At 47.2% G+C, this 24,073-nt stretch overlaps 1 protein-coding gene across 1 annotated transcript in view; it reads right to left on the bottom strand.

Moving 5' to 3' along the window:
- CHEK2 (checkpoint kinase 2) overlaps positions 1–24,073 on the bottom strand; it is a 131,503-nt gene that overhangs the window by 77,657 nt on the left and 29,773 nt on the right. The window contains exons 2-4 of the mRNA XM_040416536.1: positions 19,350–19,594; positions 16,319–16,443; positions 9,690–9,837 (exon numbers count right to left, since the gene is read on the bottom strand). Of these exons, the coding sequence (XP_040272470.1) occupies positions 9,690–9,837; positions 16,319–16,443; positions 19,350–19,572 (496 nt within the window). The 5' untranslated portion in view covers positions 19,573–19,594. The remainder of the gene's footprint in view (positions 1–9,689; positions 9,838–16,318; positions 16,444–19,349; positions 19,595–24,073) is intronic.

The raw sequence follows: 24,073 nt of genomic DNA, 5'->3' as shown, positions 1-24,073 counted from the left end.
CTTTAATAGCGTCCTGGGTGCCATAGTAACACAAAGCATTTAAGACGGCTCCGTCTTCAAATGCTTTCAGTACACTTGCGTTTTTCCGGATCCGGCGGGCACCTCCGGCAACGGAAGTGCACGCCGGATCCCAACAACGCAAGTGTGAAAGAGGCCTTAGCCATGCCAGCCAGCACATTTACATGTTTCCGCTTAAACCACTCAAGTGTTGCTTTAGCAGTGTGTTTGGGTCATTGTCCTGCTGGAACAGGGGTTGTAGTCCTCCGTCCTAGCCTCAAATCACGCACAGAGTGGTACAGGTTTTGCTCAAGAATATCCCTGTATTTAGCACCATCTCTCCCTCAACTCTGACCAGTTTCCCAGTCCCGGCTGCTGAAAAACATCCCCACAGCATGATGCTGCCACCACCATGTCTCACTGTGGGGATGGTTTTCTTTGGGTGATGTGTTGTGTTGGGTTTCCGCCAGACATAGCGTTTTCTTTGATGGCCGAAAAGTTCAATTTTAGTCTCATCAGACCAGAGCACCTTCCTCTATACATTTTGGGAGTCTCCCACATGCCTTTTCGCAAACTCACAACCAGAGGTCGCACTACATTTTTTCCGGAAGAGTAAAAATACTCCTCTGACCATTTTTGAGGAGTATTTTTACCCGAGGATGAGTATGAAAGTTGCGGTAATTCAAATACATAATACGTAGGCCTTCACTTGCCTACATCTGTGTTTGGAGCCTCTGTTGCAGATTATATATGTTACCAGATGCCATACTGTGGCATCAGTCACCATAGAGTTCCACTGTGTAAAAAAAAAAAATTGATTTTTTGTACTCACCGTAAAATCCTTTTCTCGTAGTAGGCATTGGGGGACACAGCACCATGGGTATATGCCCAGCTGCCACTAGGAGGCTGATACTAGAAACAAAAAAGTGTTGGCTCCGCCCAGGTGGGCTATACCCCTCTGCAAGAGCCGAGATACACCAGTCGGTACAAAAGCAGTAGGAACGCCACACACCTGAACAAACAGAAACTGAACGCCAACAAGTCTTCAACTGGGGAACCCAACGACCACAAATCGCCGTGACCACAACAAGAAGAAACTCAATAAGAAAATGGGCGGGATCTGTGTCCCCCAATGCCTACTACGAGAAAAGGATTTTACGGTGAGTACAAAAAAATCCATTTTTCTCTTGCATGGCATTGGGGGACACAGCACCATGGGACGTCCCAAAGCAGTCCCTGAGGGAGGGAAGAAGAACGCCATGTCGCCAATCTAAAGCACAGCTGCTTGCAGAACCTTGCGCCCCAGGCTAGCGTCAGCAGAAGCCAGAGAATAAATGTGGTAAAACTTAGAGAAAGTGTGAACTGACGCCCAGGTGGCGGCCCGGCAGACCTGGGAAGCAGATGCCTGATGACGCACCGCCCAGGAAGCCCCAACTGCCCTAGTCGAATGAGCGGTCAACCTGGAAGGGGGAGCACGGCCCTTTGCGATATAGGCCTCCTTGACAGCCGAACCTAGCGAGAGATGGTGGCCTTGGGGGCAGGCAAACCCCTACGAGGACCCGCCGGGACCACGAAAAGGGAATCCGAACGACGGAAGGGTTCCGTGAGGCGAAGGTACAGGCGAAGGGCCCGAACAACATCAAGGCAATGGAGGGATTTCTCCCTAGGGTGAGAAGGATTAGGGCAGAAAGAGGGAAGGACGATCTCTTCATTGATATGAAACGAGGAAACCACCTTTGGAAGAAAAGAGGGAACGGGACGCAACACCACCTTGTCCTGATGGAAAACCAGGAAAGGCGAACGGCAAGAAAGCGCCGCCAGTTCGGAAACCCGGCGGATGGAGGTGACTGCCACTAAGAAGGCCACCTTGAACGAGACAAACGACAGAGATATTTCTGCCAAAGGCTCGAAGGGAGAAGACTGAAGGGCGTCAAGGACGAGATTCAGGTCCCACGGCTCCACTGGAAAACGAAAGGGAGGGGCTCGGCGAGCGACACCCTGTAGAAAAGTCCTAACCTGAGCCCGCGAGGCCACGGGACGTTGGAAAAGGACTGAGAGGGCCGAAATCTGTCCTCTGAGAGAAGCCAGGCGAAGACCCTTCTCAAAACCGGCCTGAAGGAAGGGCAGAACGTTAGGGACGGAGAAATGGAAAGGGCGGAAACGCCCAGACTCGCACCAGGCAAAATACGCTCTCCAAGTCCGGTAGTAAATACGGGCTGACTGGGGTTTGCGAGCGTGAAGCATCGTCTGAATGACAGAATCCGAGAGGCCACGGGACTTCAAGACGGCGGTCTCAACGGCCACGCCGTCAAACGAAGCTGAGGTAAATTCGGGTGGTACAGAGGGCCCTGAGAAAGGAGATCGTGGCGCAGAGGAAGTCGCCACGGGACGTCGGCGAGCAGAAACACTAGATCTGCGTACCACGCCCTGCGGGGCCAATCCGGAGCCACCAGGATTGCCGACACCCGGGCTGCCTTGAGACGCTTGAGCACTCGGGGCAGGAGGGGAATGGGGGGAATGGGGGGGGAACAGGTACAGAAGGTTGAACTGAGACCAAGGCAGAACTAGGGCGTCTACCGCGAAAGCCTGAGGGTCTCTGGTCCGCGCGACATAGCGCGGGATCCTGTGGTTGAGACGTGACGCGAAAAGATCCACGTCCGGAGTTCCCCATCAGTGACAAAGTTGGTGGAACACCTCTGGGTGTAGAGACCATTCGCCCGGGTCGACTAGCTGACGACTGAGGAAGTCTGCCGCCCAATTGTCGACCCCGGGAATGTGTACCGCGGAGAGGACGGGAACGTGGGTCTCCGCCCAGCGCAGGATATGGGAGGCTTCCTGCAAGGCCATCACGCTCCTGGTGCCCCCTTGGTGGTTCAGATAAGCCACGGCGGTGGAATTGTCTGTTTGAACCCGGACCGGGAGACCGTGAAGACGTGGGGTCCAGTGAGACAGTGCCAGGAAAATTGCCCTGAGCTCGAGCACATTTATCTGCAGGGAGGACTCCTGAGCAGACCAAAGACCCTGGACTGTGAGAGAGCCGAGGACCGCTCCCCAACCCGAGAGGCTGGCGTCCGTCGTGATCACCCGCCAACTGGGGGGAAGAAAGGAACGGCCCAGGGACACCGTCCGAGGAAGCAGCCACCAGGAGAGGTCCTGGCGAAGCTGGAGAGGGAGACGAACCAGGCGATCGAAACCTGCCTGGGACTTGTCCCACCTGGATAGGAGAAACAACTGAAGGTCCCGGGAGTGGAATTGGGAATAGGGAATGGCTTCGAAGGAAGCCACCATCCTCCCCAGGACGCGCATACACGTCCTGACAGTCAAGGTGGACGGGCCGCGGAGAAGCGTCACCCCCGCCTGAAGGGAGGCAATCTTCTCTGGGGGGAGAAACACCCGCCCGAGGCGAGTGACGAAAATCATGCCCAGGAAGGGCATCCTCTGGCACGGGACGAGGGAGGACTTGGAGTGGTTGACGAGCCACCCGAACTGAGCAAGAGCTGAGAGGGTGATGTTCAGGCTGGACAGGTTGTCCTCCGACGACGGGGCCCGAATCAGAAGGTCGTCCAGGTAAGGTACCAAAGCGACCCCCCTGGCACGTAGAAGGGCCATGAGAGGCGCCAACACCTTGGTGAAGACCCTCGGAGCAGAGGCCAGGCCGAAGGGCAGGGCTACGAATTGGAAATGAAGAGAACCTACCGCGAAGCGAAGGAACCTTTGGTGGGAGAGGGCAATGGGGACGTGGAGGTAGGCGTCCTGAATGTCGATGGACGATAGGAACTCGTCTGATTCCAAGGAGGCGATCACCGACCGGAGGGATTCCATACGAAAGTGACGGACCCGGACAAAATGATTCAGCGCCTTCAGGTCCAGGATAGGACGGAGCGAACCGTCCTTTTTGGGAACCGTGAACAGATTCGAATAGAACCCCCGAAAGCGTTCTGATTCTGGAACCGGAACGATGACCCCTAGAGAGCGAAGGGAACGAATGGCCTGAAAAAAATCTTCTGCCCTGGAGGGGGGACGTCAGGAAGAACCGTTCCGGCGGAAGATCGGAAAATTCGATCCTGTATCCGGAGGAGACTACCTCCAGAACCCAAGCGTCTTCTACACTTGCTTGCCAGACATCCTGAAAGGCGAGCAGACGCCCTCCCACCTTGACAGAGTCATGCGGAAGGAGGTTTAGTGGACTGGGGGCGAGCAGGTTTGGGCTTGGCATGCCAGGAGGGCTTGGCCTTAAAGGAAGGCCTGGATGCCTTCTTGTCAGATCGGGCGGGGGGGGGGGCCCGAAAGGACTGCGCCCGGGAGGACGACCCTGGAAAGCTACGGCGGCGAGGCTGATTCTGAGGAAGAAGAGAGCTCTTACCGCCAGTGGCCTCCGAGATGAGCTCCTCCAAACGCTTCCCAAAGAGCTTCCCACCGAGAAAGGGAAGGGAAATCAGAGCCTTCTTGGAGGCGGAATCTGCCGCCCAAGAACGAAGCCAGATGGTGCGGCGAATGGCCACAGAGTTAGCGGCTGCACGGCCGGATCGGCGGGCCGATTCCATAGAGGCATCGCAAAGAAATTTGGACGCCTGGTAAATTTGAGAGGCAAGCACTGCCAGTTCCCCTTGATCAGAGTCTGGGGGTAAGGCGCGAACAAGCTGCTTTGCCCAGATAGCGCAGGCCTTAGCCACCCAGGAGGCGGCAAACGCAGGGCGGATGGCGGCACCCGCTGCGATGAAAACAGACTTGGCCAAAGAGTTTGTCAGCGGGATCAGACAAGGAAGCCGCGTCAGCCAGGGGAAGGGTAGTAGCCTTCGCCAGGGGAGCAACCTGAGGGTCTACCTGAGGAGGAACCGTCCAGGTATTGACAGATTCCTCAGAAAAGGGATAGGGGACGTCAGAGGCCTTGGTAAGATGAAGGCGCCGATCAGGATGACGCCACTCCTTAGCCAGAAGCGCGTCCAGATCCTCGTGATTCGGGAAGACCACAGTGGAACGTCTAGCCCGTCGGAAGGACACTGACTCCAGGGAGGAGGAGGAGGGAACGTCCTGCACATGGAGCGCGTCACGGACGGCTTTGATGAGGTCCTGAATGCCCGCAGACATCGCCGAGCACCGCTCTGATTCAGAATCAGAAGCGGAGGAGTCCCCAGGAACGGCGGAAGCGGCTGAAGAAGAAATTTCGCCCGACTCAGACCTAACCGGGGAGTGATCCGGGGTAGCTGAGGAAGAATGGGACCCGGCCGAGGCTGTGCGAGGTCGCTTGCTGGACCTCGTACCAGAGCGGGAACGGATATCCCCGGCGGGGGGGTCCCTGCCCGAGGCGGCCGCAATCTGAGCGGGCAAGCGGTCCAAGGACTGCGCTAGGGATTGGGAGAGGCTGGCAAGGTTACCTATGGCCTGGGATAGGGTAGCAGCCCATTCCGGAAGGACCGACAGAGGGGGCCGCAGGGGCGGACTGGGTGGGCCTGGGAGGAAGGCACTGCACGCAGAGAGAGGAAGACTGACCACATGGGAACTTCCTATTACACACGGAACAGGCGTAATGAGTGGAAATGGCGGCAGGGGGAGTGGGGGCCCGACCAGAAGAAGACATGAGGGCGGATGGAGGAGCCTGCAAAGCAAAAAAGAGTCAGCCAGAGGCTGCCTACCAGACCCAAGGTGCTGTGTCCCACAGAAGCACGTCCAGAGAGCCGAGTCGCAGGAGAAGCTGTAAGATGCGACAGCTGCAGGCAGGACAGGAGCCGGTAGTAGAGGAAGACACCCCCCCCCAGCAGCCCGCGCTGGTGCTGGATAGGTAAGAAAAAACGCGCCTCCCAGGGCGCCACCCACAGAGGGGAGGGAGAGGAGAAAAGCCCGGGAAGGCAGAAGGCGGAGACGGAGCTCCGCCCCATGTGACCCGCGGCCTAGGCTGAAGAAAAGCCGGGGCCTCGAGTAGAAAAAAGCTGTCGGAAAAGGACGCCCGCGATCGCGGTAGCGCCCGGAAGGCCAGGTAGGAGCAAGAGGAAACCCGTTAGTACGGGAAGGAGCCGATAGAACAGAACCGGCCGTCTTAAAGGGCCAGGCCCTAGAAACAAGGGTGCCCCAAAAAGAAGTTTTCCCCACGCAAAAAAGATGCCCAGGCAAGCGTGCAGTGCCCCCTAAGTTGGAGGAACACCTCTGCTAAACTAAAAAGGGGGCCAGGACACAAGGAGACACAGGGTGGTGGGGGGAGGGGGAGTACAGGATACTGCCATACTCACCTTCCGACGTTTTCAGGCGCAGCAATGACCACCCCCTCGGCGGACTCAACACGGGAGCCGTGGGTCCGCCGGAATTCCACTGCGGAAGCAGATAAGTGGGGACTGGGTGGCTGCCGGGTATCTGAGTACGCGCCCGCAGGGGGGCAACTAAAGTGGAACACGATGGAGCCACCCCTGCATCAGGAAGAAACCTGTAGAAAAAAAAAAATGAGAAAAAAATAAAAAATTAAATTAGCAGGATGACCTGCAAAACAGGTCATGTCTGCCTCCTACGGACACTAGAACTAGACTGGTGTATCTCGGCTCTTGCAGAGGGGTATAGCCCACCTGGGCGGAGCCAACACTTTTTTGTTTCTAGTGTCAGCCTCCTAGTGGCAGCTGGGCATATACCCATGGTGCTGTGTCCCCCAATGCCATGCACGAGAAAAAACTATACTTCAGCCTATACTTTTTTTTGCTGGACTTTGCAGGATGGAAAAACGTGGTACACTAAGCATTTTTTTTGCAATGGAACTCCATAGTGACGGATGCCCCAGTACGGCATCTATCTGAGGCGTCCGTTAATGTATACGTTTTTTGTGTACATTGAACATATGACAAAAACTCACCCTTATGTACCCGATCCAGCACTTTCGTTATTTTCGTTGTTCTGCTCCATTAGATGAGCAGAACAGAAATAAATAGCAGTGATGTGAACGGGGCTTAAGAGGTGGGTATTTATGAAGGGGAACTGCAACCACCATCATTCCTTCAGAGCTGCAGACATGAATGTGAGCTGGATCCTGGCTACATGTGTTAATGCGGTGGTCATGGCGTGTGCTGCACTGGGTGTTTCTTTGCTCGGTGACTGGTGTATGTGAGTAATGCACAGGGCAGTAAGAACTAGAGGGACTGCCCCATCAAGAAGACCCTTGTCTGTGTGCGCAGGACCCTTCTGTGTGACAGGAGAGTTGGTGTAACCAGTTCGGGCAGCGTAAATTTTTACCATTGACTCAGTGGGATGATGGATACGTTTGCATAGCGTCTGTGCATGGACCCTCTGGCCGAGCAGAGAAACCCTGGACTTGGGAAGTGACTGCTCCAGGCTGAAGACTCTTCTACTATATTTGCCCATTATTTAGAGAGATGTAGTATCATGGAGAATGAGGAAGAGAATCTGCTCTGTGGGGGTTGTAGTCCTGTCGTCCTGCGCAACCACAGATCTGCCAGAGCCTCTCCTCCTGTCTCCCTGCCTCGAGAAAACTGCCCACATCTCCACTGCTAGGTGTGACTACGATTATCGGGTCCAGGCATAGCGCAGTGTCAACTGCACTGAACCTCCAGGTAAATCCAGAACTAATGGAATTTGGCTTCCAGGGGGTTATTAATAGAAATCCCGCGCTCTGCGTCTTGTCACAAAACTTACTGGTTCAGGTTGTAGGGGAAGAAAAGTAAAAGTGGCTTTATGACTGCGCTGTCATACTCGTCATCGCTCCCTGGCTGTAGTCTTCAGCTCATCCGCCACCATGCTTCTAGGGGTCCTTGCGCAGCGCGCCCGGCACTGCTTGCTTCCTTCGCCCCCAGGAGCCAGCCCCTCCTCCTTCCAGCTTCCCCTGCGGCAGGGCGCTGTATCGCTCTGGTGCCCGCCCGAACCAACCAATAGCAAAGCTCCTTGCTGTAAGGAGCCTTGTTATTGGTTATTGCAGGCACAGGCAGCATCGCTGCGCTGCCTGTGCCGTTCACAGCGCGCCCTATGCTGATGAAAAGCAGGGAAAAGTCTAAGGCGTATTGGTACGCCTTAGACTTTTTCCAGGGAGTTAAATGGCCTGAACAGGCGTCTATGCCGCTTGTAAAGGCATTATTGCGACCTTTGCTCACAACGTGGCATTTTTTTTTTAGCTGAATGTAATGGCTTTCTTCTGGCCACTCCGCCATAAAGCCCAACTCTATGAAGCGTACGGCTTACTGTCGTCCTATGTACAGATTCTCCAGTCTCTGCTGTGGAACTCTGCAGCTCCTCCAGGGTTACCTTAGGTCTCTGTGCTGCCTCTCTGATTAATGCCCTCCTTGCCCGGTCCGTGAGTTTTGGTGGGCGGCCGCCTCTTGACAAGTTTGCTGTTGTGCCATGTACTTTCGATTTGGTTATGATAGATTTGATGGTGCTCCTGGGGATCATCAAACATTTGCATATTTTTTATAACCTAAGCCTGACTTGTACTTCTCAACAACATTGTCCCTTACTTGTTTGGAGAATTCCTTGGTCTTCATGGCAGCGTTTGGTTAGTGATGCCTCTTGCTTAGGTGTTGCAGCCTCTGGGGCCTTTCAAAAAAGGTGTCTATATGTAATGACAGATCATGTGACACTTAGATTGCACACAGGTGACATCATTTCACTAATAATGTGACTTCTGAAGGCAATTGGTTGCACCAGAACTTTTTATGGGCTTCCTAACAAAGGGGGTGAATACATACGCACATGCCAATTTTCTGTTTTCAATTTCTAAACAATAGTTTGATTTATATATTTTCATCACTTCACCAACTTACACTATTGTGTTCTGATCCATCACATAAAATTCAGATTAACAAAACATTGAACTTAAGGCTGTAATGTAACACGAAAAAAAGTCAAGTGGGGTAAATACTTTTGCAAGGCACTGTATGCATGTCATAGTAAGCATGTAAACCAATTACATTATAAATATTTCAGGAGCAATTCACAGCGGCGGTGTGGATAATAGGAGACATGACACTGTGCCAGATCCATTGTATTATAGATACAAAAGGTTACTGGCAGACTTACAAAATGGTTCCTCTGGGTTTTCTTCATGTTCAAGTCAAAAGTAGTGATCTTCTCAACTAAGAATTGCAATAGAAGCATTGGCAATGGCATTATGGCCAGTCATAATTATTAGTCTGTCATTATCAATTACCCCCGACACTCAATAAATTTGCGTTCAGGGTTCTGCATTTTATACTTGACAAGTGCAGAAACTGTTCTGACTGTCAGAAACAAGAACATGATAGCTCATAAGGGTGAACACAGATTAAGATGGGATTGATCGTGCAAAAAATACTGACATTTGTTGTCACTTATAGATTGTGCTGCCATCTTGTGGTACGATGGGACATAACCTAGATAAAATAAGGCTTTAAATCAAAGTTTCTTAAATATCCATGCACTACAGTTGAACTACATGCAGAACGTGCTTACGATGTGTTGATTAAGACATCTGCAGCTACAGGGAGACAGTTTTAAGCTGTCAAAGACAGTTTACCTCCACCCCAGCCTTCCTGACTCAATAAGCACCTTGTCTATGGATCAGGAAGTGGCCACGACCCTTCCTGCTACTCTCCCTCTGATCACATGATCACCAGGTAACTGCATGAGCTACTGGGACTTAGTAGACCCAGATCTAGTGAATTCTCTTTACCTGGTTACATGGTCAAACAAGATATTATATTAGTACCAATATAAGAGTGCAGTACCTTTATTTGTTTTTAATGAAATTGCAATTTCAGCATTATTTGTTAAAGGTAATCTCCTCCCACATCCAAGTAACTCTTGATTTAAAAATGTTCCATTGCCACTCAGATCCTCTATATAAGCAACACGAGACGGACCAGATCCAGCTTCCTAAGGTGACAAAAATAAATAAAAAAAATCAATCAAAATACCAGGATTTTACTACTGATGGCTCACATCGGGATAGCTTTGGCACTATACAATGTATGATGCTGGTTAGTTCCAGCTCCAAAGCGACCAAAAACAGATGATCGGAGGTGGTGTAGGGTGCCTGCTGATCAGGTATTTATAGGCTAACCTGAGGATAAGCCATCAATAGTAAAATATTGGAAACCAGGGAATCTGTCATGTAATTTTTACCAATATAACAAACAGCACTACCCTACAGAAAATTGCACTTTGTGTTTTTTATTGCCTATCCAGTTAAAGCACTTATTCTGCTGAAAAACGCCTCCCAAGGGCCAAGCCGGGCGGGGTTTGCGGTTTCAAGTGCCCAAAGCAAAAGCACACCCAGCTGGGCTTTCACCATATTAGTGAAAGTGACGTGACGGACTCCCTTTAAGTAACAATTGTTCTTCTGATGTAACTATAAGGGCTCATGCACACGGCCGTTGCTCGCGAGATGCGGTGCGGAACAGGGGCACGGATCAGAAGCCCACGAAAGCACTATGGAGTGCTTCCGTTGGTTTTCTGTCAGTGCCTCCGCACTGCAAAAAAGCAGTGCAGCATGCACTACTTTTTTGCGGTGCGGACTATCGGATGCAGATCGTGGACCCCATTCAAGCGAATGGGTCCGCGATCAGCATGAAGCGGCCCCAAAGTCAGAGCCCGTGCATTTGGGACTGCAATTTGCGGTCCATAGCACAAGCCCGGCCAGCACACGGTCGTGTGCATGAGCCCCAACTCTGCACACAGGATTACAATTAGCTATAAATCAATACATAAAGATGATATCCCACATAATTCTATTTTGGGCCACTAAATCTAAAAGATGATATATTTAAAATCCAGAGGGAAAAAAACAAAAAAAAACAGCAGTCAGATTTGAAATTGTTTGGGAGCAGCACCTATAGAAGCAAACAACAAGAGTTTGTGAGCGTTCGCGTGTTTAATAGTGTCTGTCTGTATTAAGTGTGTGATTTTAGATTAAGCGACTTGAGATTCAGGGACTTTAGGAAGGGACTATAGTAAATTATTTTCTTTTCATTGCACTGTATTATTGTATCTCTCTTTTCTTGCGTAATACCCTTTAATATGTGTTCCAATATTGACAGCGCAGTTCAGTGCACATCTTGACAAATGTATGCAGTCCTGGAACAGCCGTTTGAGGGTGAATATCTTTGTTCAAAATGTGAGCAAATTGCCCGTTTGGAATCGCACATTGAGTATCTAAACAAGCGAGTTTCAACACTGAGAAGCGTGGCCAATTTGGAAAAAAGAGTTTACTGCTCACGGGGCAGGCACTCTATGAGCTAGATGTGGGGGAGGGTGGTAGTATAGAGGCCCAGGAAAGTGAGGTAGCTAGCTGGGTAAGGGTGCGTTCACACGACCGTATAAATGGATCCGCATACATTCCGCGATTTTGTGGAACGGGTGCGGACTAAATTAATTTCAATGGGGCCACAAAAGATGCGGACAGCAAAAAAGATGCGGCCCAGCAAAAAATATGGAGCATGTCCTATTCTTGTCCGCGGTTGCGGACAAGAATAGGCATTCTCTATATAGTGCCGGCCATGTCACGGCCAGTATCAGTGTTTTGCGGATCCGCAATTTGTGGACAGCAAAACACTTACAGTCGTGTGAATGCACCCTAACAGTTAGAAAGCTGGGTAGAGGGAAGAGTGCCAGGGAGGCTGCCCCTGATCCGACATACTCCAACAAGTTTACAAGGTTGTCCGATGAGGGGGATGTCAGTTCAGAGAGAGCACTGCTGCAGCTGGACATTTCCTCTGCCAGTCAGGGGAATGTCAGCTTCAGTAAGTAGGGGACCAGGACAGCAGGGCAGGTAGTGGGAGACAGATAGGGCGATCTGTCGCAAAGATCGGGATCATTGGTTGTCTTCCTGGCATTCTAGTTCGACATATCGCGGATTGGGTTGATAGATTACTGGGAGGGGCTGGAGAAGATCCAGCGGTCATGGTCCACATTAGAACCAATGACAAAGTTATAGATAGGTGGAGCGTCCTTAAAGGGATTCTGTCACCTCTTTTTACCCTATAGAGATGCGGACATGCACGGCTAGATCGCTGCTAGCATGTCCGCAATATACCTGACAAACACAGAATCCCTTTAAACTGATTTGAGGGACTTCGGTCATAAGCTCAGGGCAAGGACCCCGAAAGATAGTATTTTCTGAAATACTACCTGTACCACAAGCCACACCAGCAGCCTCCTTGCTTCAAGTCAAGCTAAGCCTGCCCCTTACCCGTCCTCCCTTCACTGTGATTGACATCCTGCTGTCAGGCTGGGATTGTGCAAGTTTCGCACATGTGCGGTGCGCTCCTTGTCACTGCGCGATCCCGTCTCCAGCACCCGCACTCAACAGGCCACTCGCCTCTCTCTGCGTATGCGTCGGGCTTTTCCACAGCGCGCATGCGCAGAGAGAGGAAAACGGCCTGTTAAGTGCGGGTGCCGGAGACAGGATTGCACAGTGACAAGGAGCACACCGTCCATGTGCGAGATTTGCACAATCCCAGCCTCACAGCAGGATGCCAATCACAGTGAAGGGAGGACGGGTAAGGGGCGGGCTTAGCTCGACTTGAAGCAAGGAGACCGCTGCCCCCTTGACTTCAAGCTGACTGAGGATAGCGAAAACACAGATTAAAACAGCGTTTTTATAAAGTATACCACAACCAGTGGAGGAATGAAAAACATGATTAGGAACACACTGGGGGCTACTGTAAGGTAATGATGTTGGTTTAAAATGTGTTTTGGAGATGACAGGTTCCCTTTAAAAGTGCCCTGTGTGACATAGAAAGAATTACATATTAAAAATATTAAAATAGACAAATCACCAGGGCCAGGTGGCATGCACCCCTATATCCTAAGAGAAGTAAGTAATGTCATAGCCAGACCCTTATTTCTGATAGTTAAGGACTCTATACTGACAGGGAGTGTTCCACAGGATTGGCGCATAGCAAATGTGGTGGCAATTTTCAAAAAGGGTCCAAAAACAGAGCCCGGAAACTAAAGGCCGTTAAGTTTAACATTTGTCGTGGGTAAACTGAAGGTTTTCTAAGAGATGCTATCTTGGAGTACCTCAATGAAAATAAGCAAATAACGCCATATCAGCATGGCTTCATGAGAAATCAGTTTCTATGAGGAGGTAAGTTCTAGACTTGATTGCGGAGAATCAATGGATGTCGCATATCAGGAATTTTCCAAAGCATTTGACACTGTACCACATAAAAGGTTAGCATATAAAATGAGAATGCTTGGACTGGGGGAAAATGTGTGTATGTGGGTAAGTAACTGGCTCAGTGATAGAAAACAGAAGGTGGTTATTAATGGTACACACTCAGATTGGGTCACTGTCACTAGTGGAGTACCTCAGGGGTCAGTACTGGCCGCTATCCTCTTTAAAGGGTTTCTATCACTTCGTTTCACCTATTTAGCTTTCAGACACTAGCGATCCGCTAGTGTCTGCTTTATCTAACCATCCTAATATAACTGTTTATTGGGCAGCCGTTTAGCTAAAAAAATAACTTATATAGATATGCAAATGAGCCTCTAGGTGCTATGGGGGCGTGATTAGCACCTAGAGGCTCCGTCTACCTTAACAAACTGCCGCCGCCCAGCGCGTCCCTCCAGCCCGCCCATCTCCTCCGGAATGCGATGCTCCTCGTATTCGGCGCATGCGCAGTGAATGTCTGATCGCTTCCCTGCTCAGACATCTCCACTGCGCCTGCGCCGATGACGTCATAGTGCTCCGAGGAACAGGCGCAGTGGAGATGTCTGAGCAGGGAAGCGATCAGACATTCACTGCGCATGCGCCGAATACGAGGAGCATCGCATTCCGGAGGAGATGGGCGGGCTGGAGGGACGCGCTGGGCGGCGGCAGTTTGTTAAGGTAGACGGAGCCTCTAGGTGCTAATCACGCCCCCATAGCACCTAGAGGCTCATTTGCATATCTATATAAGTTATTTTTTTAGCTAAACGGCTGCCCAATAAACAGTTATATTAGGATGGTTAGATAAAGCAGACACTAGCGGATCGCTAGTGTCTGAAAGCTAAATAGGTGAAACGAAGTGATAGAAACCCTTTAATATATTTATTAATGATCTTGTAGAAGGCTTGCACAGTAAAATATAAATTTTTGCAGATGACACTAAACTGTGTAAAGTAATTAACACGGAGGAGGACAATATACTACTACAGATGGATGTGGATAGATTGGAGGCTTGGGCAGATAAGGTTTAACACTGACAAATGTAAAGTTATGCATATGGTAAGGAATAATGCAAGTCACCAGTAAATACTCAATGTTAAAACACTGGGTAACACTGACATGGAAAAGGACCTAGGAATTTTAATAAACAGCAAACTAAGCTGTAAAAAACAGTGTGAGGCAGCTGCTGCCAAGGCAATAAGATGATGGGCTGCATCAAAAGGAGCATAGATGCCCGTGATGAGAACATAGTCCTACCACTTCACAAATCACTAGTCAGACTGAACATGGAGTTCTGGGATCCTGTGAACAAGGCAGACATAGCAGAGCTGGAGGGGGGTTCAGAGGAGGGCAACTAAAGTAATAACTGGAATGGGTGAACTACAGTACCCAGAAAGATCAAAATTAAGGTTATTTATTCACTTTAGAAAAAAGACGACTGAGGAGAGATCTAATTACTATGTATAAATATATCAGGGGTCAGGACAGAGATCTCTCCCAACATCTATTTATCCCCAGGACTGAGACGAGGGGACATCCTCTGCGTCTGGAGGAAAGAAGGTTTCTACACAAACATAGAAGAGGATTCTTTATGGTAAGATCAGTGAGACTATGGAACTTTCTGCCTGAGGAGGTGGTGATGGGGAGTTCACTAAAAGAGTTCAAGAGGGGCCTGGATGTATTTCTGGAGTGTAATATTATAGCTACTAGAGAGGGGTCGTTGATCCAGGGAGTTATTCTGATTGCCTGAATGGAGTCGGGAAGGAATGTTTTCCCCTTAAGTGGGGAATATTGGCTTCTACCTCAGGTTTTTTTTTGCCTTCCTCTGGATCAACTTACAGGATAACAGGATGAACCTGTAAGGATCAGCCCTACAAACTATGTTACTATGATTTGCCTGTTTCCTAGGGTGCATTCACACAACCAGTTGTAGGTTGTGGTGTGTGCAAAAAATATGGAAAACGTCCGTGTTGCATCTAGAGTTGTTAGGATACCAAATTTTTTTATTCGATTTTGATCCCATAAAAAAGTATTGTGATACTCGATACCATTCGAAAAAATTAACCAAAAAAAAAAAAACCACATGCATTCCGCATTTTAAAAAAATGGCGAATCGCGCAGTTTTTATTTATTTTTTCTGTTCCGGTGTTCACCGCATAGATTTTTTTAAATATTTTAATAGTTTGGACTTTTCTGACATGGCGATATGTGATAGGTTTATTTATTGTTTATATATTTTATATGTGAAATTGGGAAAGAGGGTGATTTATACTTAATATTTTGGCGTGTTTTTATTTAATAACCATTTCTCCCCTTAGGGGCTAGAACCTGGGATCTTTTCATCCCTTGTCCTATTCACCCTGATAGAGATCTAGGACTTCGCACTCTCCCTGCTGCTGCTCTGTGCTTTGTGCACACAACAGCAGGGAGCAGACTATGGCAGCCAGGGCTACAGCAGCATCCTGGTTGCCATGGTAACTGATCGGAGCCCCAGGATTACACTGCTGGGGCTTCGATCAGAAGCTGCCACCAATGAAGAGGAGGGGACCCTGTGGCCAGGAGGGGAGACAGTAATGAGGCACAGCGGGCGAACGGAGCGGCGCCCAGGAATAATAGTAAGTGCTGGGACATCTCTGGACACCGCTCTGTGTAACCTGCTACTTAAAGTCCGGACCCAGGTAAAGTCCTATCATTTGTGGCGCAGTGCGCCCGTCCCTTTCTCCTCACTGGTGGCAGCGGCAGCAGCAGCACAGGGGGGAGGGAGAGACTGCTTCCTTCTCCCCTGTGCTGCTGAGGAAACCAGCGCGCCTATGTTCAGAGATACTAGACTGCGCAGTAGCTCAGCCCAGTATCGCAAAAATGGAATCTCGGTATCGTATCGATACCGGGACAAAAGTATCGATTGGGTATTGAAATTTTGATACCCGCAACAACCCCTAGTTGCATCCATTTTTTTTCCAAAATGGACAGAACAGAATAGAAGCATGGTTTGCTTGCAGACATGTTCAAGAGCTTCAGTTGTTGAAAAGAAAAAGGAATAAATGTTATTTCACTTAATAACAATACAATTGCACAAAATATCCATGTATAAAGTGGTGTTTTCTTCCAAATACTAAAAAGAACTACAGAACAAGTATTGACAGCATGTTAATCTGTATAAGATGAACAACTGGCAGCTTAGCAGATGACCATGATGATACTTGCCCTATAAATCCGAAAGTGCTTTTTACTGTAGGTCTTGTATCTCTCTGTATGCTTTATTATTGGCCTATCAAAGGTGTAATCGCACTGTGTATCCCTTCCAAATAAATATTCATCATTCACACAGTCTGTCAAAAGCAAAGAAAAACATCATCACTACAAAAAGACAAGGTTCAGAAAGCCAGGCAAGAAATACTTGAGGGCTGCAAAAATTGCATCTGCTTGTACATGTTGCCTTTAAGGGATTTTCCAGGATTTTAATATTGATGACCTATCCTCAGAGTTCCCTTCATGGTTTACCTGCTGGCCGTCAATATTGCAGCGGTGAGCAGGTGTAATTACAAGCCGTCCCATTCACATCAATGGGATGGCCCTTTCCTATACAGTTGAATGGGGATGTGCAGTCCCATTGAAGTGAATAGGACGGCTTGTAATTACACCTGCTCACCGCTGCAATGTCGACAGCCAGCAGGTAAACAGTGAAGGGAAGGCTGCGCTCACACGCAGCGCGGCCTTCTCTTCAACCAACTGATCGGCAGGGGTGTCGGGTGTTGGACCCTCGCCGATCTGGTATTGCTGACTTATCCTACAGAACATCATATTAAAATCCCGGAAAACTCCTTTACGGCCTCCTGCACACAAGTGCGGGTCAACACACACGAGCCGCACAAATTTATATGTGGATTTGTGTGCGTTTCTGCACCATATCAGCACCAAAATCTTCAATTTCTAATTGCGGATTGTGGATTTTGGTGCGTATTAGGTGCGGTTTTGTCGAAGATCTCACTCTTCATTGGAAAAGGGTGCAAACATAATTGACATGCTGTGGATCTGGAAATCTGCGCTGTAAAAACCTGCAAGGTATACATGCGATTCATTTATTGTCATACACTTTGCTGGTACTGTACTACGCTGCGGTTTTTCCACACAATAATCCGCACAGAAAAAACTTGCGTATTCCGTAACGTGTGCAGGTGGCCTAAAAGCTCCGTAAGACAGCTGTGGCAGGAATTAGCTCTTGGAGTAAAGGCAATGCCCCGTTGTTCCTAGAGGCTCATTAGCATATATTAAAACTTAAAAAGAAGAGAATAGAGGCTAACCTCTGAAGGTATGGATTGGTGCTCTAGTCACGTATTGACCCATCCAGTCAAAAAAAGGAAAACAAATTGGATATAAAATGTAGCAACTGGCACTCAACCTTTGACACCATGGATTAGTATTCTGAGAATATAGATAATTTGATTTATTTGCAAAATAAATAGATACTAGTAGTACCTATATAATGTTTCATACAATAATGCCATGTGTAAAATCGCATTGGTAAAATCGTATGAATAAAATCGCACACCAACATTAATTGTAGTCCCAATTGCTAAGGCCTATGGATGAGGATTAAATGGACCTCTCACTGATGGTCTAAGTAGTGCAGACAAAATCCACAGTTCATATGGCTATGATAGACAGTATTGATTCGTATAAGCAGCTGTTCGAGTCAGTATAGGATACTTTGAAAAATTCCTTGCGTTGATATAATAGGTGCAAGAAAGTAACTTGTTCGGATAATAAAAATCGATAGTAACTAATTGTCAGTCTGTACCTCCGCTACTACGTGGCGTCCCACGGAGCGGTCAGTATCCGACTTGTTTTACCTCCCTCCTGTAGAGAACTCTGGCCGTGATATTTCGCCGTCCAGCTGGAGGTGTCAGCTCGGCGTCCCACGTGATCAGGTAAGTTAGTTTTCGGCTGTACGTTCAAGTCTTGGATAGCAGAGGTGGTGTAAAAGTTCGTGAAAAAGAAGCGCTTCTTTTTGTTAGAGGTCAAGGCCCTTGATTTTATCCATAAAGGTCGAGAGTAGGTCCTGCGATATGGGAATCAAAACCATACGCGTTTCGAAGTGTATGCTCACTCCATCAGCAGACCACTGATAAAGGAGTGAGCATACACTTCAAAACGCATATGGTTTTGATTCCCATATCGCAGGACCTACTCTCGACCTTTATGGATAAAATCAAGGGCCTTGACATCTAACAAAAAGAAGCGCTTCTTTTTCACGAACTTTTACACCACCTCCGATATCCAAGACTCGACCATACAGCCGGAAACTAACTTACCTGATCACGTGGGACGCCGAGCTGACACCTCCAGGGTGTATTGTCTCTGGACGGCGAAATATCACGGCCAGAGTTCTCTACTGGAGGGAGGTAAAACAAGTCGGATACTGACCGCTCCGTTGGACGCCACGTAGTAGCGGAGGTACAGACTGACAATTAGTTACTATCGATTTTTATTATCCGAACAAGTTACTTTCTTGCACCTATTATATCAACGCAAGGAATTTTTCAAAGTATCCTATACTGACTCGAACAGCTGCTTATACGAATCAATACTGTCTATCATAGCCATATGAACTGTGGATTTTGTCTGCTCTACTTAGACTATCAGTGAGAGGTCCATTTAATCCTCATCCATAGGCCTTAGCAATTGGGACTACAATTAATGTTGGTGTGCGATTTTATTCATACGATTTTTACCAATGCGATTTTACACATGGCATTATTGTATGAAACATTATATATGTACTACTAGTATCTATTTTGCAAATAAATCAAATTAGCTATATTCTCAGAATACTAATCCATGGTGTCAAAGGTCGAGTGCCAGTTGCTACATTTTATATATTAAAACATAATTTTTCTTAGCAATGTAGGGACATATGAACGTGGGACCAACACAGGTGCCTTCAGCTGCCAAGTGCACATGTAACAGGTCGGCCAGTTTCATAGCTACAAACCTGCTGACAGATGCCCTTTAAGGCCACTGGTGTAGTTTGATTATTATTTTGTCTCAGTACTTTTAAGTATAATTACAAAATTCATAACTGTGTAGGTTACACTTCTGGTTTTGACTTACAAGTCCTGACCAAAATGTGTCTGTGTGAAAGTGGCCCTACAGCCAATGCTTAAAAATAATTGACTGACACTTACAAGCAGCTTATGTATCTATGTGTATATAAGTACTGTGTAGAGATACATGCCATGGTTCAAGAATCCCTTTCCAAGTGCCCAGAGTCGACCCCACGGTTGGGAACCCTTATCCTCTACTTCATCCGGAACTGATGCAATATCCTGCACTGGTAACGTTTCCAATGAGCTCATAGTCCCAGAGCCGGAGGAGGATGACTGGCTGTATGACTGAGGGGCGCTGGAAGAAGAGCTGGATGTGGCTTGAGACTGCTCGGATTGCTGGGACTCCCCCATTGTGTCTCAGGACTTAAAGAATCTAAACAGAAAAGAACATGTATTAACCCCTTCAGACCCCTGCCATTTTTCACCTGATGGACCAGACAGTTTTTTGGGCAAATCTGACATGTGTCATTTTATGTGGTAATAACTTACTTATCCAAGCCATTCTGAGACACATTGTACTTCATGGCAGTGGTAAATTTGAGTCAATATGTCACACCTTTATTTATAATCAAAATCTGCAATTTTCAATATTAGAATTTCTCTGCTTTTAAGGCTACTTTCGCACTAGCGGCAGGACAGACCAGACAGGCTGTTCACCGTGTTGGATCCGTCCTGCCGCCACTCTATTGACTATAATGGGGACGGGAGTGGAGCTCCGAAGCAGCACGGCAGTGCACGCAAAAGGCCGCCGGACTATAAGTACTGCATGTCCGACTTTTAAGTCCGGCAGGCCTCTCACCGCAAACTGCTGTGCTGCGCAGGTGCTCCGCCCCCGTCCCCATTATAGTCAATGGGGACGGAGCGGCGGTCCGGCGAAATAGCGGCAGGACGGATCCGACAGGGTGAACAGCCTGTCGGATCCGTCCTGCCGCTGGTGTGAAAGTACCGTAAGATGGATAGGGATAACTCTTAAAAAATATTTATTTAAAGGGAACCTATCACCATGAAAATGCAAAAATAGCTATAGGCAGCATGTTATAGAGCAGACTTAAAGTTTTATGGGATAAGATTCAGTATAAGGGTCCATTCACACGTCCGCAAAATGGGTCCGCATCCGTTCCGCAATTTTGCGGAACAGGTGCGGTCCTATTCATTTTCAATCGGGGCGGAATGTGCTGTCCGCATCCGTATTTGCGGATCCGCAAAAAAAATAGAACATGTCCTATTCTTGTCCGCAATTGCAGACAAGAAAAGGCATTTTCTATGAGAGTGTCGGCGATGTGCGGACAGCAAAATGCGGAATGCACATTGCCGGTGTCCATGTTATGCGGATCCGCAATACACATACGGACGTGTGAAGAACCCTTAGTTGTAATTTATACATTAAAAGTCCTGCTTATTCTAAGTTTTAAAGTCCAGGAGACGGTCCCATCAGTGATTGACATCCTTCCCTCTATGACTGTGTATACACAGATAGCGGTCATCACTGATAGGACAACCTCCTCCTGGACTTCTAAGCCAGGAATAGGCAGGAATTTTAAATTATAAATTACACTGAATCTTTCCCCATACAACTACAATTCAATCTGCTCAGCTCCTGCAGCTCGATAACATGCTGCCTGCAGCCCAGACATCGTAATCAATGTGACAGGTTCCCTTCAACATTCCCCATATGTCTACTTTATGTTGGCATGATTTTGTAAATGTCATTTTATTTTTTACACTAGAAGGCTTAGAATTTTAGAAGCAATTTTTAAAACTTAAAAAAAAAAAATTCAAAAAGGTCCACATTTTAAAAAGGACCAATTCAGTTAGGAAGTCACTTTGAGGGCTTACATAATAGAATTTGAAACTACACCCCCAAATTATTCAAAACTGATTTACAAACTTTGTTAACCCTGTAAGTGGTCCACAAGAATTAAATGAAAACTGGATTACACTTACAGGTAATTCCCTTTTCATGAATCCTCTAAGACAGCATTACCTTCTAAACCTTCCTCCGGCTCCTCCTCAGTGTCTTTGTGGACCGACAGCCTTATCACTCGTAGTTGTTCACTCCAAACTAACCTAAGTAATTATATCTATCTAGCGGCATTTCTCTTCGCCTTCAGATTTTGGGTTTTCACAAAAGAAAGGGATGACAATCTTTTCCTGTCTGTGAAAATCCGACCCCACTTTTGGCAAAATAGTTCTATCAAAACTAAACAATTATGTGGAGGGGGGAGAGGTTCGACCACTTTTAGGATCTGAATTTCACTCATGCTGCGTGCAGAGGTTATAGCTGCATCAGCCTTCAGGAAGAAAATTATCGTCGGAAACACGCTTCTGGCTACTGTCAGGTACTGCTGGAGGCTTGGGATGGTTTTTGGAGGTGACCGATTCCCTTTAACCACCTCAGCCCCCATAGCTTAAACACCCTGAAAGACCAGGCCACTTTTTACACTTCTGACCTACACTACTTTCACCGTTTATTGCTCGGTCATGCAACTTACCACCCAAATGAATTTTACCTCCTTTTCTTCTCACTAATAGAGCTTTTATTTGGTGGTATTTCATTGCTGCTGACATTTTTACTTTTTTTGTTATTAATCGAAATTTAACAATTTTTTTGCAAAAAAGCCGGAATTAGACTTACCGGTAATTCATTTTCCACGAATCCACCATGACGGCCCAGAGAGATTGACCCCTGACCTCTGTAGGGGCAGGAACAGAGATAGGTTTAACCACCTCAGCCCCCAGTGCTTAAACACCCTGAAAGACCAGGCCACTTTTTACACTTCTGACCTACACTACTTTCACCGTTTATTGCTCGGTCATGCAACTTACCACCCAAATGAATTTTACCTCCTTTTCTTCTCACTAATAGAGCTTTCATTTGGTGGTATTTCATTGCTGCTGACATTTTTACTTTTTTTGTTTTTAATCGAAATTTAACAATTTTTTTGCAAAAAAGCCGGAATTAGACTTACCGGTAATTCATTTTCCACGAATCCACCATGACGGCCCAGAGAGATTGACCCCTGACCTCTGTAGGGGGAGGAACAGAGATAGGTTTAACCACCTCAGCCCCCAGTGCTTAAACACCCTGAAAGACCAGGCCACTTTTTACACTTCTGACCTACACTACTTTCACCGTTTATTGCTCGGTCATGCAACTTACCACCCAAATGAATTTTACCTCCTTTTCTTCTCACTAATAGAGCTTTCATTTGGTGGTATTTCATTGCTGCTGACATTTTTACTTTTTTTGTTATTAATCGAAATTTAACGATTTTTTTGCAAAAAAATGACATTTTTCACTTTCAGTTGTAAAATTTTGCAAAAAAAACGACATCCATATAGAAATTTTGCTCTAAATTTATAGTTCTACATGTCTTTGATAAAAAAAAAATGTTTGGGTAAAAAAAAAATGGTTTGGGTAAAAGTTATAGCGTTTACAAACTATGGTACAAAAATGTGAATTTCCGCTTTTTGAAGCAGCTCTGACTTTCTGAGCACCTGTCATGTTTCCTGAGGTTCTACAATGCCCAGACAGTACAAACACCCCACAAATGACCCCATTTCTGAAAGTACACACCCTAAGGTATTCGCTGATGGGCATAGTGAGTTCATAGAACTTTTTATTTTTTGTCACAAGTTAGCGGAAAATGATGATTTTTTTTTTTTTTTTTTCCTTACAAAGTCTCATATTCCACTAACTTGTGACAAAAAATAAAAACTTCTATGAACTCACTATGCCCATCAGCGAATACCTTGGGGTCTCTTCTTTCCAAAATGGGGTCACTTGTGGGGTAGTTATACTGCCCTGGCATTCTAGGGGCCCAAATGTGTGGTAAGGAGTTTGAAATCAAATTCTGTAAAAAATGACCTGTGAAATCCGAAAGGTGCTCTTTGGAATATGGGCCCCTTTGCCCACCTAGGCTGCAAAAAAGTGTCACACATCTGGTATCTCCGTACTCAGGAGAAGGTGGGGAATGTGTTTTGGGGTGTCATTTTATATATACCCATGCTGGGTGAGAGAAATATCTTGGCAAAAGCCAACTTTTCCCATTTTTTTATACAAAGTTGTCATTTGACCAAGATATTTATCTCACCCAGCATGGGTATATGTAAAAAGACACCCCAAAACACATTCCTCAACTTCTCCTGAGTACGGGGATACCAGATGTGTGACACTTTTTTGCAGCCTAGGTGGGCAAAGGGGCCCATATTCCAAAGAGCACCTTTCGGATTTCACTCCTCATTTTTTCCTGAATTTGATTTCAAACTCCTTACCACACATTTGGGCCCCTAGAATACCAGGGCAGTATAACTACCCCACAAGTGACCCCATTTTGGAAAGAAGACACCCCAAGGTATTCCGTGAGGGGCATGGCGAGTTCCTAGAATTTTTTATTTTTTGTCACAAGTTAGTGGAAAATGATGATTTTTTTTTTTTTTTTTTTTTCATACAAAGTCTCATATTCCACAAACTTGTGACAAAAAATAAAAACTTCCATGAACTCACTATGCCCATCAGCGAATACCTTGGGGTCTCTTCTTTCCAAAATGGGGTCACTTGTGGGGTAGTTATACTGCCCTGGCATTCTAGGGGCCCAAATGTGTGGTAAGTAGGTAAATGACCTGTGAAATCCGAAAGGTGCTCTTTGGAATGTGGGCCCCTTTGCCCACCTAGGCTGCAAAAAAGTGTCACACATCTGGTATCTCTGTATTCAGGAGAAGTTGAGGAATGTGTTTTGGGGTGTCTTTTTACATATACCCATGCTGGGTGAGATAAATATCTTGGTCAAATGCCAACTTTGTATAAAAAAAATGGGAAAAGTTGTCTTTTGCCAAGATATTTCTCTCACCC

This window comes from Bufo bufo, chromosome 2 (genome assembly GCF_905171765.1).
Source record: "Bufo bufo chromosome 2, aBufBuf1.1, whole genome shotgun sequence".
Taxonomy (NCBI): domain Eukaryota; kingdom Metazoa; phylum Chordata; class Amphibia; order Anura; family Bufonidae; genus Bufo; species Bufo bufo.
The sequence above is the reverse complement of the archived record's forward strand: the minus strand, read 5'-3'. Positions and strand labels throughout refer to the sequence as shown.